Source organism: Aulonocara stuartgranti, assembly GCF_965226115.1.
Source record: "Aulonocara stuartgranti genome assembly, chromosome: 3".
Lineage (NCBI taxonomy): Eukaryota > Metazoa > Chordata > Actinopteri > Cichliformes > Cichlidae > Aulonocara > Aulonocara stuartgranti.
This window is the reverse complement of record NC_138941.1, coordinates 64095022-64112641: the sequence shown is the minus strand read 5'-3', so window position 1 is coordinate 64112641 and position 17620 is coordinate 64095022. Positions and strand designations below refer to the sequence as shown.

At 42.4% G+C, this 17620-nt stretch overlaps 1 protein-coding gene and 1 long non-coding RNA gene across 2 annotated transcripts in view; one reads left to right on the top strand and one right to left on the bottom strand.

The window, feature by feature from the left end:
• The window catches only part of LOC309696714, a 109853-nt gene that overhangs the window by 28527 nt on the left and 63706 nt on the right, over positions 1-17620 (bottom strand). The window lies entirely within an intron of this gene.
• On the top strand, positions 4738-8161 carry LOC309695578 (butyrophilin-like protein 2). Its single transcript, XM_082516320.1, has 3 exons — positions 4738-4991; positions 6707-7039; positions 7175-8161. Exons 1-3 carry the CDS (start codon positions 4919-4921, stop codon positions 7366-7368), a joined length of 600 nt encoding a protein of 199 aa, XP_082372446.1. The 5' UTR covers positions 4738-4918; the 3' UTR covers positions 7369-8161.

Sequence of the window (17620 nt, the reverse complement as noted above, 5' to 3'; positions counted from 1 at the left end):
TTTCCAAACCTTGGTCTCCATGGTCGCACTTCTTTGGTGAAGGAGACTCTGACTTCAACAATAACACTCAGGTATTCCTCCATTTTTAAACATACAAGTATTTTCAAAATAATCTTTTATTCAATATGACTGAAAACAAGTGACTGAGTCCATGAACTCAGCAGTAAAGTGTCTTCTTACAACCACATCTATCGCCATCTGGTGGCCTTTAGAGAGAATACAGCAGCTGATTAGTACTGGCATTAGTACAGGGTGGGATGTACACAGCAGAGATGGAGGAAATCCACTCTGGAGGAGCTGAGTGTAAACTCCACACAAAGAGCCCAGCAGGATTTGAATCAGCAACCTTTTTGCTCTGAGGGGACAGAAACTGGGTCTGTGCTAAAGCACCACCTCTCCAAACATGCTCTGACCTCTGTATGACCTCTGTGTGACCTCTGCTGTTTCACTGTTTAGAGACTTTCCCATGATTTTCAAAGACCGTTCCCATGACAACCTCAGGTTCTCAGTTGACCTCTGTCACCTCAGTTTTCCCTAAAACTAACATTGTCTCATTGATTTGAGATGTAACATCTGAACAGATTCAGGTAAAAGTGACCAGGAACAGCTTCAATGTGTAAACATCTGGAACATCTGTAGAACGATATAAATGTGTAAATCTGTCATTTTGGTCACTTTAGGAAAAGTCTTCAAATGTCAGACAGCATGTACGACTCATACAAGCTGTGACTGAGCACTCCGTTCATGTAACACATGCTGACCACAGTGATAAGCTTCCCTGAAGCAAATACAAAAGCTTCAGATCGACAAACTCGTTACAGCAATGATGTCATCACCCTATTCAGAGTGAACTAGAGCTGCTGTTAGAGAGAGAGTGAAAGAGTGATGCGTTCACTGTTGGCACTAGGGGTCATGCCTCACATGCAGCTTCATTTATGAAATTAAAAACAAAAAGAAATACAAGTATAAATGTCAAATTAAACAAAAATATAACTACAGGGATCCTGAGTGTTTTATAGGTGATGTTCAAGAAGAATCTCTGCAAATCTAACTTTTAAAATAATTTTCAAACAAGAAGCTGCTGAGTGCCGAAATGATTGCTGGTGAGAGAATGAGGATTTTCAGTTTCAACAGTCGTGCTGTGTAAATGTGACCCGTCAGACTCATTTACAACAATCAGCCTTTTTAAGTCTATTTTCAATCTGAGTTCAAACAGTTATGATATGGAATGATTCACAATAAGGGAATATTTCATATATCGGTCCAGTCTTCATTCAATTATCACAGCTTGAAAGTTTACTCTTATAAGTCAGCTTTCAGATAAATGTAGTGGTGCCAGTATATTAAAAGAACAACATTTGAATATAGAAAACAGAAATAAAAGCACCTTTAATGTTTCCTGAAGATCAGCATTTCAAACAGAGTTAAATTTCACTGCTGTAAAATTTGATTTAAATAAATAAATAGCAGTGAGATAAATTTCACTGTTGACATATTAGATTTTCATTATGTTATTAAAGTGTGATGTCATGAAGTTTATTAGCTAACTGTTGTTTACTTGCTAATCTTAAATTCACATAAAAGAAAGATTTTCTTCATGTCTATCAAACAATGCTGTAGCGGGCAATTTAAGGAAACCTGAAGCCGTGAGTCACAACTGTACAGTGGATATGTGTGGAACCTCTAGCTGCGTTTCCGGCTCACTTCACTAAAGTTAGTTTGACACCGGGGCCCTGTTTCAGGAAGCCGGTTTAGAAAACTCAGAGTGAAAAACGATACTCAGGGTTGAGTAACCCCGAACTGTCCAACTCGGAATATTCGGTTTCAGAAAGGCTGATAACAATTAGTTCAGTCAACGCGGAGTTGCTTTAACCCCAAGTGAAGCGCGCGCACGAGGATACATAAAGCCCTGATAAGCGGAGCACAGAGTAAGCGAGTCACCATGGAGACGGAGGGAAAGAAGGCGCGGTCAATGTATTTTACAGCGCTTGAGGCCGAAATTCTGATGGCAGCATATGCCGATAACATGCAAATTCCGCGGAAAAAAGTAACACAGCGACAGGTGCCAAAGGAAGGGAGCATGCATGGCAAAACATAGCCGACAGAGTCAATGCGTGAGTGTTAATTTAAACATTGCTCGAGGGATTTCCACCCATTTAACACGTTATTTTATCATATGTTATTTTATTTGTTATTATATACATTTTATTTCGTGATGTGATGTGAGCGCAGGTGCAACCCAACAGGCCCCAAACGTGCCTGGCAGCAAGTAAAAATGAAATATAAAAATATAGTCCAAACAGGTAAGGTGTAATTGTATTATGAGCCATAGTGCTTGGTCTGTTTGTCCCATGTAAATCAATTGCAGTTAGAGGCTACATTAATTTTCTTTCTGTAAGCACTTATTGAAATTATCTGAGCACATTACAAGTACATATTTGCTTACTCTGTATGCTCAAATGTGACCCGTTATAGCCAACAGAAAAAAAGCGGAGGCCCGAAAAACAGGTGGGGGTCCTCCACCACCACCACTCACAGAGGCTGAGCAGTTGGCCCTCAGCCAAAACAGTGGGCGCCCTGTGGCCGAAGGCATCTCTGCGGGGACATCCTCTGAGTCAATAACCCCGCAAGACACAAGTGCCTACATAAGGGGTAACTTCAAAATAATACATGATGTGCATACATCCTTTCTTCACAGTCACCTTTGCAGTGCTACTCATTCATTTGATAAACTCTTTACCATAATGGATTATTTTGTAGTGAAGTTATTTTCCGACTGATTTTGCCTTCCCTCAGTCTTGGTTGTCTTTGAGAGCATAATGACAATGAAGTGTAAGGTGATTGGTATGTTTGTTAATTGCCATTTGGTCCCTTGTAAGTTATAAGTGACCTGTATAAACCTCATATTCTATCAGTTGATGGTGGTGGTGTACTGCATCTGGTGCAGCCTCCTGTTGAGCCAGACCAACATGCAGTTGTGAGTAATACTCCACAGATTATATGAGTTTACAGTAGAACAGCAATGTTGTTTATTTCTTTACTGCAGGAAAATAATGAAGAAACATTGACAGCTGTTACAGAGGAGGAAGCAACAGAGACACTTTATGAGGTTTACATCTTTTAATACTTTGTGTACAGGAAATACAGGCGACCAATAAAGCCAGTTGAACAAAAAATCTGTTTATTCTTCTTTCAACATGTTGAGGTGATGGGTCAAAAGAAATGATTGTGACATATGGTGTCTCTGACTGCACTTCCATCTTGTATGTCCGTGGGAGGGTCAGGATGTTCATGGTTTGGATCACTGCTGTTTGGTTCAGAAGGACAGTGTTCTCCTCTAATTGTGGCAATGTTGTGAAGAATCACACATGCCACAATAATGTCACATGCCCTTTCTGGGGTGACCCTGAGTCTTTGCAGGCACTGGAACCGGGCCTTAAGCATTCCGATAGTCATTTCAATTCTGGCTCTTGTCCTGCAATTAGCCAGATTATATCGCTGCTGTGGGCCCGGTTCAGGGTCAGGGTAAGGGGTAAGCAAATAGGGTAAACATGGATACCCCCTATCACCAAGCAAGTAGCCAGTGAACTCTCCTAAGACAGAAGGATACACTTCAGTTCAAATGTCCCTGAAGCAATTGGTCTTTATATATTTTAAAGTATTTTCAACTCACCATGTCCAAATTTTGTGTACATTCACGGAATATTTGTGAGTCATGAACAGAGCCTGGCCACTTGGCTTCCACATTTGTGATAATGTTGGCAGCATCACATATGATCTTCACAGTGCAGAGAACACAAATTAGCATCCATTACTATAATGAAATAATTTGTTAGTTTGACATGCTACAGGGAACTATGTACCTGCACATTAATGCTGTGGAAGGATTTCCTGTTCACATAGTCTCCTTCATTTACTGAAGGAGCAATGACTGGAATGTGAGTGCCATCTATACACGCCTGGGAACCCTGAAAATAAATGTAGAATTTAAGTAGTAGTCCAGGTATCACCACATCATACATTACGTTTTGGTCATCCTGATACCTGCAATTTTGTGGAATCCCTCTTTGATAAATCTTGTGGGTCTATGACCGGGGAACACCACAAACGAGTACAGGAGACGTTTCAGTGCAACTGTAACATTCCTGACTGCCCGACAGACGGTAGCCTTGGAAACGTGCTCAGCGTCACCAATATTATACAGAAAGCTCCCGTTTGCAAGAAACCGAAGTGCAATACAAATAATATGTACAGAACTGAGAGGATGTCCGCGATGTGTCACATGCGTAATATATGGCCTGAGGATGTTATTCAAATAAATTGTAGATTGTGCTGAGAAACGGTAACGTTCACACAGGAAATCATCAGGAAATGATAAAATGTCCGAACGCGCTCTAATCACTCTCTCCCGGCGGAGAGCTCTGCGGAGAATTTGGGCTTCACGATCTACTGGCTCTTCAAGGAAGGGACACGCCATGTCCGACACTTCCTACTGTCAGGTTTCCGACAAAGGGGCGGAGACAGTCAGGGTTAGTTGTAGTAAACCTGCTAGGGGGCAGGTTAGCTTCACGGCGTGTGTCGTCATAGTGACTCACTCAGGCTTCAGCTGAACTCGCTTTGTGAAACCGAAAACCCAGAGTTTTCGTTAACTCAGGGTATACTTACTCAGTTTTTCCACTAAACCGGCTTCCTGAAACAGGGCCCGGAGCCTCTGGGAGTGACTCCGCCTTTGGGAGGACTCACTCGTCTACCGGGGAGGCACAGCCAGTGTTAGCGAAACAGTGAATAATTGACAGCAGGCTTATCCAATAACAAGCGCGGACGTGAAGCATGAAAAAAGGAAAAAAAAAAACAAAAACAGCCGGCTCCACTCTCCGACATTAATTCACTCGTGCACTTTGAATGTGCCTAATGAAACATGTTTGCTGTAACTTCTCCGTGGCTCTGCTGGACTTTACTGTCTGTCTCCCTCGTGGGCTTTACCTGGGCAGGTGAGTTTGATTTTAAAATCCTATCGATCTATTTCTTACCCGCTGTTAGATGTTCGAGCTGCTTTAGTTTCAGCTGCTCACAGAGGACGCAGGTCTCAGCTGTCACCAAACCTCTTCTGTCGTGTTAGAAAGTGGATGTTAGTGTTTAGACTCACACACGTTTACATAACAGTTTGTATAATGAAGCTGTGAAGAGAAGAGATTTTATTACTGCATTAACTTTAAAGTTTAAACTTTAAAGTTTAAGTGGTGTCAGATAAACATGGACAAACTGCTGTAAAGGTTTATTATTGATTCATTGATTAAAAGTTCTTCTCAGAGTTTTTATTTGTTTATTTTTTAAAGACCATGTATCATTTTTGTACCACTTTACAATTTTGTGCTACTTTGTGTTGGTCTGTCACAGAAAAACTCAGTGAAAACATTTGAGTTTGTGGTTGTAAGGCGACAAAATGTGTAAAAGTTCAAGGGGTATGAAAACCTTTTCAAGGCACAGTATATGCAGGTATGTGTATGTTTGTTTCATATGCCTGACATGACAGCTCATCATCACCTTGAGAGCATTTTAGTAAGTTTGGGCACACAGATAAAGGCTAATAACACATGGAATTTCACAAATATGTCATATATTTTATTAGGTGCTGTGACAAAGTGGATGAGCAGTTGCAATGCTCTCCCTTTGTCCCATGTGAGTTGACCTTTTTTTTTTTTTTTTTTTTTTGCACGTTTCTCTGTTTCTATTTATTTGCTTTGATTTGCCATTTGTTGAGTAACATTGCTGCACTCACTATCCCGGGTTTGTCTGTTGCCGGCAAAACAAACATTCTGCAAATTGAGACAAATACCCAGTTACATGTTTCTTCATATTTTATTTCATCACAGATTAAGTCATTTGTTCATACTTTGTTGTTTCTTTCCAGTCTTCGTGTGGGAAACGCCGCCTTCTTCTGTATAGGGTTTATTGCCGGTTGGTGCAAATGGTGCATTATCGCCACCAACTGGTGTGCAGGTGGAAAACGCCTGCCTAGCATTTTGTTGTTTTAAGTCCTGCTGATGTGACATCAAGCGGAGGGGTTTCTTTTTCCATAGAAATGCTTCATTTTGTTTGTTTCAAGTTCTGAAGGGGTTTGTTGAATCTTGTTTATGTAAACGGAGCCATTTAGTTACGTAAATGTGTCAATTAGAAGTGTGAGGAGGTTTTGTGTCTTTTTAATCATCTGTGTAGAGTTTAAGATCCCTCAGTTTAAGTGAGAGGTACAGGCTGGGCTAATTGGAGGGAAATTGATGGCCCTATTTAAAGCCAGATTCAGAGGAGAGGAGAGGTGAGCTGTGTTACCAGGTCCATGAACTGATGAGTTTTGTTAATCGAGTTACTTTTGGGGAAAGTTTTGTTAAGTTACACATTAAACGGAGTTCATTGTAAATAAATTGCTCACGTCTGCAAACCCGAAATTTCTGTGTAGTCTGCTTCCCTACAACCTTCCTTGACATTCGAGTCGGACTACCTCAACATGTTTGTTTGATTCATTTCTTAATGTGAGAACAATCAGGACACAGTTTGTTTCACAGATGCAGGTTCATATTGTGTGTGTGTGATGAACATTTAGCCTAATGTGTTGAACCCAGTGTGTACAACTCTTTGCTGATTGGCTGGTGTAGAAGTGAACAGATCAAACTTTCATCTGTAACCTCTCTGCTCTGTGTTTCCTTTTCAGACCACAAAAATGTCACAGCTGAGTCTGGAAAGAACGTCACTCTGACATGTCGAGCTCCAAATAACAACATAGTAGTACAATGGAGCAGAGCTGACCTGCAGCCAGAATATGTTCTTTTGTACCGAGACAAGCAGTTTATTCCAAATCACCAGCATCTATCTTTTAAGAACCGGGTGGATCTGCAGGACAAACAGATGAAGGATGGAGACGTGTCTTTGATTTTGAAGGACGTGATGATTAATGACACTGGAACATACGAGTGTCGTGTCTTCATGAGAGAAACACACTCATGGAAGTCCAGCATCATCACACTGAGTGTTGTTGATCCTCCAGGTGAGTGAGTAGAGTTGAGTGTGTGTGTGATCAGAAGGGAAGCTGCTTCCTGGTTGTTGATGTTTGTTTCTAAAGATGTTGTTGATGATGTGTGACATGATCAGCTGACACCTCACACCTGTTTCTCACCTGCAGGTCAGCCAGGAGGACACACAGAGGATGGACAGGAGGAAGATGGAGTTGGTAGAAGTCATCATGGTCGACTGATGGCTTCTGTTTTATTACTTGCTGTGATCATTCTTGTTTTTGCAGTTGTGATCTCTAAAAAACACAAGAAAGATCCTCCTCTTCATCCTCCTGATGAAGAAGCAAAGAAGGAAATGGTCTGAAGCAAAGCACCATGGAACAAGAGAGAGAGAGAGAGAATACATTAAACTAGTTAAAAACGTTTAACTATAAAAATGACATATTTATACGTATAGATAGATAGTTGTATGTGGGCAACATCACAAGGAGAACAAACAGAATATAAACCAGTGTGTTTCACACTGAATGTGTTCAGGTCTGAGCTGCTGTGTGGACTATTTTAGTTTAATATCAGAAGCTGTTTGAGTTACATTTCATTACCCAGATGGTGACAGCTCCACACCATCTGATAAGTTTTGGTTATTTGATTGCGGTTAAATATTTATGTAAAGCAAACTGTCAGAGAAACTCTTGGATCTGTGTTGGTTCCTCTTGATGTCAGTGCTGACTTTGATCCTGTGGATCACTGCAGACATTTAGAGACATTGATAGAGACTCTGAGAGTTTCTAACTGGATTAAATTGCACAGATGGAGGATTCTTTGTACGTGGTAATGAATCTTCTTCCAGGAGCTACAAACTGAGCTATGGCGTTCCACAGGGTCAGATCTGGGACCAGTGATTTTAACATTTACAGGCTGTAACTTTGTGATGTCATCAGGAGACACAGAATGAGTACACACGATTACACTGATGATGTTGCTGTGTCTCCTGATGACACAGAGCCAGTCAGATCTATCTGCATCTTACATATTAAATCCTGGATGGCTGCAAACTTCCTCCAACTCACTCAGGATGTGGAGACACTGACTCCTCCTTTCATCTCCTGCAGGGTTGCTTACTGCAGTGCTCATCTTTTTAGTTTTTCAAAGAAACACTTGTCACTGCAGCTGCTTTAAAAATCAACTCCACAGCCTTAATTACACCAATGTTATCGTCTCTGCAGTCAGAGTCATCTTTAAGATCCTTTTACTGGTTTTTAACACTCAGGAGTTCAGGACCTTCTCATCTTTCAGATTTACTTTTATGCTACGAGCACTTCAGAGACAGAGGAGACAGTTGACCATCTTTTATTTATCATGCTGCACTTTATTTCACTTTACTTTTGATGTATTTACTATTTTCTTTGTTTATTCCCTTTTCATTATATTTCATGTATTCTTAGTAGCCTTGTAATGTTATTTATTGTTTCTTTTTAATCTCCAGTGTTTCTGTATGATGAGTGTCTGATCTCTGGGTGTGGGAGTGGGGATGGAGGGGTGATGAGAGGGTGTAGTGAAGTTGATGTATGTGTATTTTTTCTGCTTTTAATGTGTACATCATTTTGAGTGGCTTCCTTACTGTGTGAGAAGTGCTATGCAAATAAAGTTTTGAGTGATATAATAAGATTAGGACTTGAGGCATTTATACACCAAGCACATTGCAAAAAAAAAAAATCACAAAATGCAATTTTAAAACTTGCCCTGTAACATACATACATGACAAACATGTTGTGTTTTGAGTAAAATTCGTGCTGGATTCAAACCCAGGACCTTGTTGCTGTGAGGCACCAGTGCCACCACCCAGTGGTGATAACAAAGACCTCAGTCCTACAGAGCAAATGTTTTACATTCAGCCTGATTTGTTTTTCTTCTCCTCCATCATCAGTGATCAGAGGTCTGCACTGTGAACCAGGATTTAGTCTCATCCAGGTAACTTCAGGGTTAACCCTGGTTTTACTGCAATATTAGGATGGTTGACTTCTCATTCCCAGTTTATGCTTCAGTGGGAAATCTATGCTGTGACCAACTCCTGATGTAACAACACATTGAGTTGAAAGCAGATTGACAGATTGGCCTGATCAGCACTGTTGACTCCTGTGCATTTCTCGCTGCTTTTCCACAGTTTTTGAATTTATCAGTGAGAGAATAACGATCATCTCCTCAGTGTAAAGAATATATATTATTAATGATTTTAATACTAATCATAACTATTGCGAGGAAGTGTTCTGATAGCACAGAGTCACTGCTGTGAGGTAAAATGTGTTGGTTATGTACAGCCGGTAAAATAAGCATTAGACGTGTTACAAATTTACTTTTTTTTTTTTTCTTCTTTTTATGCCTGTCCCGTTTGGCTCTTTTGCCATCAGAATTGTTGTCTAAAGGCAAAGAAAGATGCCCAACGGATTTACTTTACCAAACTGACCATCCCAGCCTTGCCGTAATGGTCCATTTGATTCACCTTTTATTGTTTATTTTATTTTCACTTACTGAATACGGGACAGACTTGACTGGGGGAAAGAAGGGGAGAAAGAAAGAGGGAAAGAGAAACAGCTGAGAAGAGGGACGGGGGAGAAGGGCAAAAGACAAAAACCAACAGAACGGGCAGAGAAAAAAAATGCATATATCAATCACCTGGATCACATGCTGAGAAAGAAAAAAGAAAGCAAGCAGAAGAGAACAAGAGTAATAGAATAAACAACATCACAATGATATATGGGAATATGACAGTAAATACTAAATGTTAAACATTATTGTGCAGCACATAAGATCAACAGAACACAGTGTGCTTTGAGGTAGGAGCCAAAAAGGGTGTAGTTTGTGGGTGTGATCACCCGTGTGTACACCTGTGAGCATGGACGCGCTTGTTTTTTGTTTTTTTAAAAGGTTCCTTCATGTAATAATCTGCTAGAGGGTGTGGGGGGGCCACAGCCCCGTCCTCCAGGGCGTGAAGCAGGTGTGGAGGAGATCAAAACTCCAGACATCCAGAGGCCCCCAGAACACAAGAGACCAAGGAAGACCAACAGAGGGGCAGCTGCGCCACTGTCCCGGAAAGAGCTGAGGAGAGTCCCAGATGAGGGCTCACTCAGCAGCCGCGGAGCAGAAGCCAGGGGGAGTTGCAGTGACGCGCCCGTGAGCTCCGCCGGCAGCCAGCTGCACCTGAGTGACCGAGCCCCAGGCCGAGAGGCTGGGGGCACCCCACCTCCGAAGTGGCCCGAGCGAGCCCCAGGCTCCAGGCCCCGATAAGCGGCCGCCAAGGAGTGAGCCGGTGTGTACCTGGACGCCCATCCCCGGACACAAAGAACCACCAACGCACCGATGTCTGAGGGGGTCCGCCACTGGCAGGGGAAGTGGTGGTAGGGGGAGATAGGCCTCCAAACCTTGGAGGGCCTGAGATGTCCCCAGAGAGGTGGCGCCTGACACCCAACCTGACATAGACACAGACATACAGGCACACACAGATACAAACATCCATTCCCACCCTCATGCTCTCATATGCACTTACTCCACACTCAACCAACGTGGAGACAGACATAAAGAGACGCTGTACACACGATCACACTCCCCAAGCGTACTCTACAAACCGGGTCTAGGTGCCCCCGCCCCTGGAGGGGGGAACTGCACCCAGACCCAGGTGGTGTTTCCCTTTTCCCTGCGGTGGGGGGAGGCAGACCGCCCCGACTCCGCAGCAGCAGGAAGGCTCCACACTCCAGACTGCAGTCGGACGGCCAACTCCTCCTCCTAGTCCTAGCCCCCCTGCTCCAGCAGGTCGCAGAGAACGGGGGTGAGAGAAGACTCCGAACCTCCCTCCACCCGCTCATTGTAGTGTTGATGCATGTGTGTTCTAAGGTGCATTTAAAACCCAGGAGGGCTTGGAGCTACCTGCCAGAGAGCAGCAGGTAAGCGCATGGTCCCTCCTGCTAGCCCTCAATGTCTACGTGTATTTAAAATTGAGAGGTGGGCAACGATGCCAGGGGTGGGGTGTACACCCTGATGGTACTTTGGACTCCGTGTATCGTGCCCACCCCCAAGATCCTATATGTATGTGTAATGAGAGTGTGAGTAATGTGAATGTCTAAGTTGTGGGATAAAATTGAGGCAGAGGCAGCCAGAAGGGGACAGAGGGGGGGGTAGCCTCCTCTGCACCCTGGTGACATACCCCTACTCCAAGGCCCTGCATGTGTGGGTGGTTGTGGTGGAGCGGGAAGAGGGAGGCAGCTGGAGATGGGGAGGGAAGGAAGGGAGGGGCAAGTGACCCCTCCCTGGGGCCAGCTCCCCCGCTGACCCCAGTAGGCACCCCCATACTCCGCGACCCGCCAGGGAAAGGGGGCCCAGGCCCATCCAGACCGGGCCCAGTGCAGCAGCGCCGCCCGGCCCCACAGAGCCCGGGACAGTCCACCCAACCCCACCACAGAGAAAACTGCACCCACCCCACCATCCACTCATCTTCCAGACTACATAAGACAATAAACACCCAGGCTGAGATCTTCCTCCACCTCTCCTGTATCTCCCCCTCCTGCAGAGGCAGCTCCTGAGGAGAGGAAAGCTCCTGCAAGATGTGACAATCTCCCCCACCAGTTGAAGAGCCCCCCAGGTGGCTCGACGCACCGGCGGCACCCTGCTCCAGGGCTGGGCCCCCATGCACCCACCCGCCCACAACCCCGGCAACACACCAACCAGGACCCAAGCCCCCGAGGCCCGGTCCGGGTCCCAGCCCAGAGACGGAGCGCCCCCAGAACCTCACGCCCATCCCGGACCCACCCAGGGGCAGCCAGGCTACCAGGTCAGTAACCCACGTCCGTCAGCACAGACCCTCCCCTAGCCCCGCTGCACGCAGCCGCGAGGAAACAGTCACCGGAGAGCCAACAGAGCCCCTAACCGGACATGACCGCTACCCCGGGTTGAGCCCCCCAAGGAAGATGCCTCCGGGGAACCCCCCGACGCCCTAAGCCTGTCCCTACCCCCACACCAATCACAACAGTGAAGGCGGGACCAAACTATGACCCCCCACCCCCACTAGGTGATGGAGCTGATCAAAGGAGCCCAGAGCAATTGATCTGATGTGGTGGCAGAGGCTGTATCAAGACTAATGTAATCTAATAGATAATTTCTATATTGGTTAGAATTAAGATTATTTTTATTTTTCCAGTTCATGAGGACTGTTTTCTTGGCTATGCATAGGGCAGTGAAAACCATATGGGTGATATTCTTTTCTGAAGTGACATTATCTAAGCTGCCCAACAAACACACTAAGGGGGAAGTTGGAATGTTACATTTCAGACACTTCGATAAGTCTTCACATATCTCGCGCCAAAACTTCTGAACTGGTGGACAGAACCAAAGAGCGTGGATATAATTGTCCGGTGAATTGGTTTGGCAGTGTGAGCAGTTGTTGGTAGACGTAAAGCCCATCTTGAACATCCGATGACCTGTATAGTGCACTCTATGTAATATTTTGTATTGAATTAATTGAAGACTGGGATTTCTAATTAGATGAAAGGTTTTTAAGCAAATCTGAGACCAGAAGTTTAGGTCTAAGTTAACTGATAAATCCGCTTCCCATTTTGCAATAGGAAGTGATATTGATTCATCTGTTTTAGAAAGCATTCTGTATATTTTGGATAGTAATTTGGGGGGTTTAAGAGTAAGAAATTGAACCACACTTGGTGGTGTTTGTAGTTCAACTTGACCCGGTTTAAATTTCTTTTTTACTATGGATTTAATTTGTTGATATTCTAAAAATCTTTTCTTGTTGATTCCATATTGTGTAACTAGTCCGTCAAATGAAATAAATTCTGTTCCTTCTAGTATATGTTCTAAATATTTGATTCCTTTATCACTCCAATCTGAAAAGTTTATCATATTATTGTTTTGTAATATGTCAGGGTTGTTCCAGATAGGTGTACGTTTGCATGGGATTAATGAAGACGCCGTCAATTTTAGAAACTCCCACCATGCTGTCAGAGAAGAGCTGATGTTGATGCTTTTAAAGCATTCATGTCGTTGGATGTTTGAGCTGATAAATGGTAGGTCTGAGATCTCTAGATTATTGCAGTGCTTGTTCTACATCTAGCCAAGGTTCATCTAAGAGGGTGTGTTTTAGCCATCCTGAGATAAACTGAAGCCTGTTGGCTAAGAAGTAGTGCTGAAAGTTAGGCAGTTCTAGTCCTCCTTTATCCTTGGTCTTTTGTAGTGTTTTTAAGCTTATACGTGGGGGTTTATTTTTCCAAAGGAATTTGGACATACATGAATCTAGAGATCTGAACCAATCTTGTGGCGGTTTAGTTGGGATCATTGAGAATAAATAATTTATTTTTGGTAAGACCATCATTTTTATAGCGGCAACCCTTCCCATGAGTGATATGGGTAGACATTTCCATCTAGCCAGATCATCTTCTACCTTCTTTAAAAGTGGGATATGGTTTAATTTAGTTAGATCTGCAAGCTTGGGAGAAACATTAATACCTAAATATTTTATATTTCCCGATTGCAGTGGTGTAGAAGAGGAATTATGGAAGGAGCAATTAATCGGTAGGACTGTAGATTTTGACCAGTTAATTGAGTAATCTGATATTCTTGCAAAAGAGTTTATCAATTCAATCACCCCAGAGATATTGGTTTGTGAATTTTGGAGAAAGAGTAACACATCATCCGCATAAAGGCTGATTTTATGTTCCACGTTCTTGCATTTTATGCCCTTAATTACTGAATTCTGTCTAATTGCTGCTGCTAGTGGTTCAATAAAAATTGCAAATAGTGAAGGGGAGAGTGGGCATCCCTGCCTGGTGCCCCTCAAGAGACAGAAGCTGGAGGATGTCTGGTCATTTGTTCTAACACAAGCTGTTGGGGAATTATATAATATTTTTAACCAGTTTATGAAAGAGGATCCAAAACCAAATTTGTGTAAAGTTGCAAATAGAAATTTCCAGTTAACTCTGTCAAATGCTTTTTCTGCGTCTAAAGAGAATATTGTAGTTTCTAGGTTTTTACTGTATGAGTAGTCTATCAAATTAAGTAATCTACGTGTATTTGTTGATGAGTGCCTACCTTTTATGAAACCAGTTTGGTCAGGATGAATTAAGAGGGGGGTTATTTTCTCCAGTCTCTTTGAGAGAGCTTTGCAGATTATTTTAAGGTCTACATTTATAAGGGATATTGGACGATAGCTTGAGGGATATACAGGGTCTTTGCCTGGTTTTAGCAGGAGATTAATGTTTGCAGAATTCATATTTGATGGAAGTCTGCCCTTTTCTTTAATTTCCAACAACGTTCTGTAGAAAACTGGTGCTAGAATCGACCAGAATTCTTTGTAGAATTCTGCAGGAAAGCCATCTGGACCTGGAGCCTTATTATTGTGCATACTTATCAGGGCTTCCTGGAGTTCACCTGGTGTCAGTGGTGAATCCAGTGCCATTGCTTGAGTGTCCAATAATTTTGGAAGAGTTATGTTGTCCAAAAACTGATCAATTTCTTTTTTAGATGGGTTTATTTGTGGTGAATACAACGTTTTATAGAAATCCCTGAAAATGTTGTTTATTTGTATCGGATCATATATTGTGTTCCCAGATGAATCTTGAACAGCACATATAGTTGTTTTTTCTTTATTTATTTTTAGCAGGTTTGCTAGAAATTGACCGGATTTATTACCATGTTCATAATTTTGTAGGCGTAGTCTTTGTACTAAGAATTTTGTTTTTTTTATCAATTATCTCATTTAATTCTAGTTTTGTTTTGCGTATTTTGTTCAATGTTTCCTGATCTTGGTGGGACGCGTAGGCTTCTTCTAGTGATTTGATGTTTTTTTCTAATTCCTGAATATTTTTGTTTTCTTTTTTCTTTTTATGTGATGAGAAAGAAATTATTTTACCTCTCATCACAGCTTTCCCTGCTTCCCATAGAACAGAAGCTGATGTTTCGGGAGTGTCATTATAGTTCAAATATGAAGTCCACTCTTTTTTAAAATATTTAATAAAGTCTTCATCTTTAAGTAGTGATATATTAAATCTCCAGTTTTTTCTTGGCGTAGTATTATTCTTGTGCATTAGTGTTAAAGATACAGGACCATGATCGCTGACAGCTATAGGGTGAATCTCAGTGTCTGAAATGTCGTTCAGCAGTGAGCTGCTGACCAAAAAATAATCCAGACGAGAGTAAGAGTGATGGACATGTGAGAAAAAAGTATATTCCTTACTGGTGGGGTGAAGGGAGCGCCATGCATCGCAAAGACCAAAGTCGCTCATATACTGTTTGATTATATTTGTGGACTGCCAATTACGCTGAGTTCCCACTGTATTGAGCCTATCCATGTCTTCATTTAGTCCAAGGTTGAGGTCACCTCCAAGAACAAGTGTGCCATCTAAGTGTTCAGAGAGTGCACTGAAAAAACCGTGAAAGAATGAGGGATCATCAACATTTGGACCATATACACTTGCAATACATAGCTTTTTTATCACGTATAGATAGTTTAATGATTAAGAATCTGCCCTCTGGATCTATAACTGTATCGAGTACTGTGAAATTAATATTTTTATGTATTAAAATTGCTGCTCCCCTTTGTCTAGAATTATAACAAGCTGAGAACACATTAGGAAACTCAGGTGTTTTAAGTTCATTCGAACCTCTAAGAGGTCTGTGGGTCTCTTGTAATAGGACAACATCTGCCTGTAGTTTTTTGAGTTGGTTAAATATTTTTAACCTCTTTTCTCTGGAGCCAGCTCCATTTATATTCCATGTAATGAACCTCAGTGTACCCATAGATGTTTGTGTATAACTAGGGATGTATGCTGTGTGCGTTGCTTAGACAGGTGGAGAGAATACGTCACTTGTTCATAAATAAAGAGAAGGAGAGAGAGAAAAAATGTGTGGCGAGATGCTCCCTGAGTCTGACTTTGTGTATGCATAGTTACTAATATGAGTAGGCTTGGCTTAAGTGTGTGTGTATCTTATATGACTGTGTGCGCTGTCTGACTGATGTAAATGTGCTGCCGTTGAGCGCATGGTGCGTATGTGTCGAAATAAAGGATGTTTGTGGATGAGTGTCGAAGCAGGTGATCGAGGCAGTGAAAGGAATAAAGAAAGAAACCAAGGACAGGGGTGAGCAGCATAAAACCAAGAGGGGGAAAAGAGAGGAGGAAAAAAAAAAAAAAACGAGAAGAAAAAAAAAAACAGAAACAAAACGTAAACATTCCAATTAAATCACTGACGGAGAGTGACGGTGTTAATTCTGCTATGAAATCACACTTTAAGATGCGATTTGATACTGGTAAGTTAAACAGATGTTAATGCAAGTTAGTGTGAGTGGATAGGGAAATGGTGTAGCTGATTCTTATCTGGTGTGAGGTTAATACAGCCACGGAGTGATGTTGGGGTCACGGTGGAGCTGTCCGTCCACGTACAGCCGGTCCACAGCGATGACAGCGCGGGAGCCCTTCTGGATGAAGCCACGTCGGATTGGGAAGAGGACCCTGCGTCGTTCCAAGATCTCTTTGGGGAACTGGTCGTTCACGCTGAAGTCCGTTCCTTTTAATTCCCTGCCGCGGCTTTTCACATGTTGCTTTTGTTTGAAGTGGCCGAATTTGGCCACGATTGGCCGAATTTGGCCACGACGTGTTACAAATTTTCTAAGTAAATATATTTATAAAAGTTCTTCTGACTTTTCACCAGATGTCCGTAACAACCCATCCAGTCCATACATACATTTTTCTTGGCCCACATTTGGCTGTGATATAGACACAGTGTGGATTGTTCAATGATTTTATGACTGATGGATGAGAAACTTATTTCTATTTAAAGCTGTACTGTACATATTTGTACATGTTTCTGTAATTAATTACTTTTGAAAATCAGTAATCAATAAAGTAACTGGATTATTTTTTGGGAGAAGTAATCAGTAATTAGTCACTGATTACTTCTGTAGTGCTCACACCTGAACATAGTCCTTGCAGGAAGAAGGAGCCTGGTGTTGTTAGACTAAAAACGTTTTTACACCCCTCCAATAGCCAAACCCATCTGTTCTCTGACTGGATTGTTAAATTTGTGATTGACATGACATTGACCAATCAGATGAAAGGAAGAAAAATAGGGTCAAAATTCATACTTGTACACTACCTGAAACTTGAGTGCAGTTTTACACGAATCTTTTTTTACGCACACACAAATTCTTTTTACACATACAAAACTGATTTACAAGTACAAATTATTTATGACCACAATTTGAGCCCATAATTACTGTCAGATTTTGATGTTTTCATAGATTTTTAGTCACTGTCTGATTACATCTCTGAGGTTGGTGGCACTCATAGCATCATGTTCTGTGGGAGAAGAGTCACATGACCCATGAACTTCATACAAACTAACCTGTGTAGTGTCTTCAGATGTCCACTAGATGGAATCAGTCCTCAGAATACAGAAACAAAACCACTGCACTGCAGCTGCAGCTGCGCAAGGACAATAAAAACTGATCCTGAGATCCAGGATGGAAAACAGAAGCTGCTCTCTCACGCCACCGTTCCTCCACTCGCCCCAGCCGGTCTAGACACTAAACCTCTTTATCTTGGACAACATCCTCCTCTCTGACA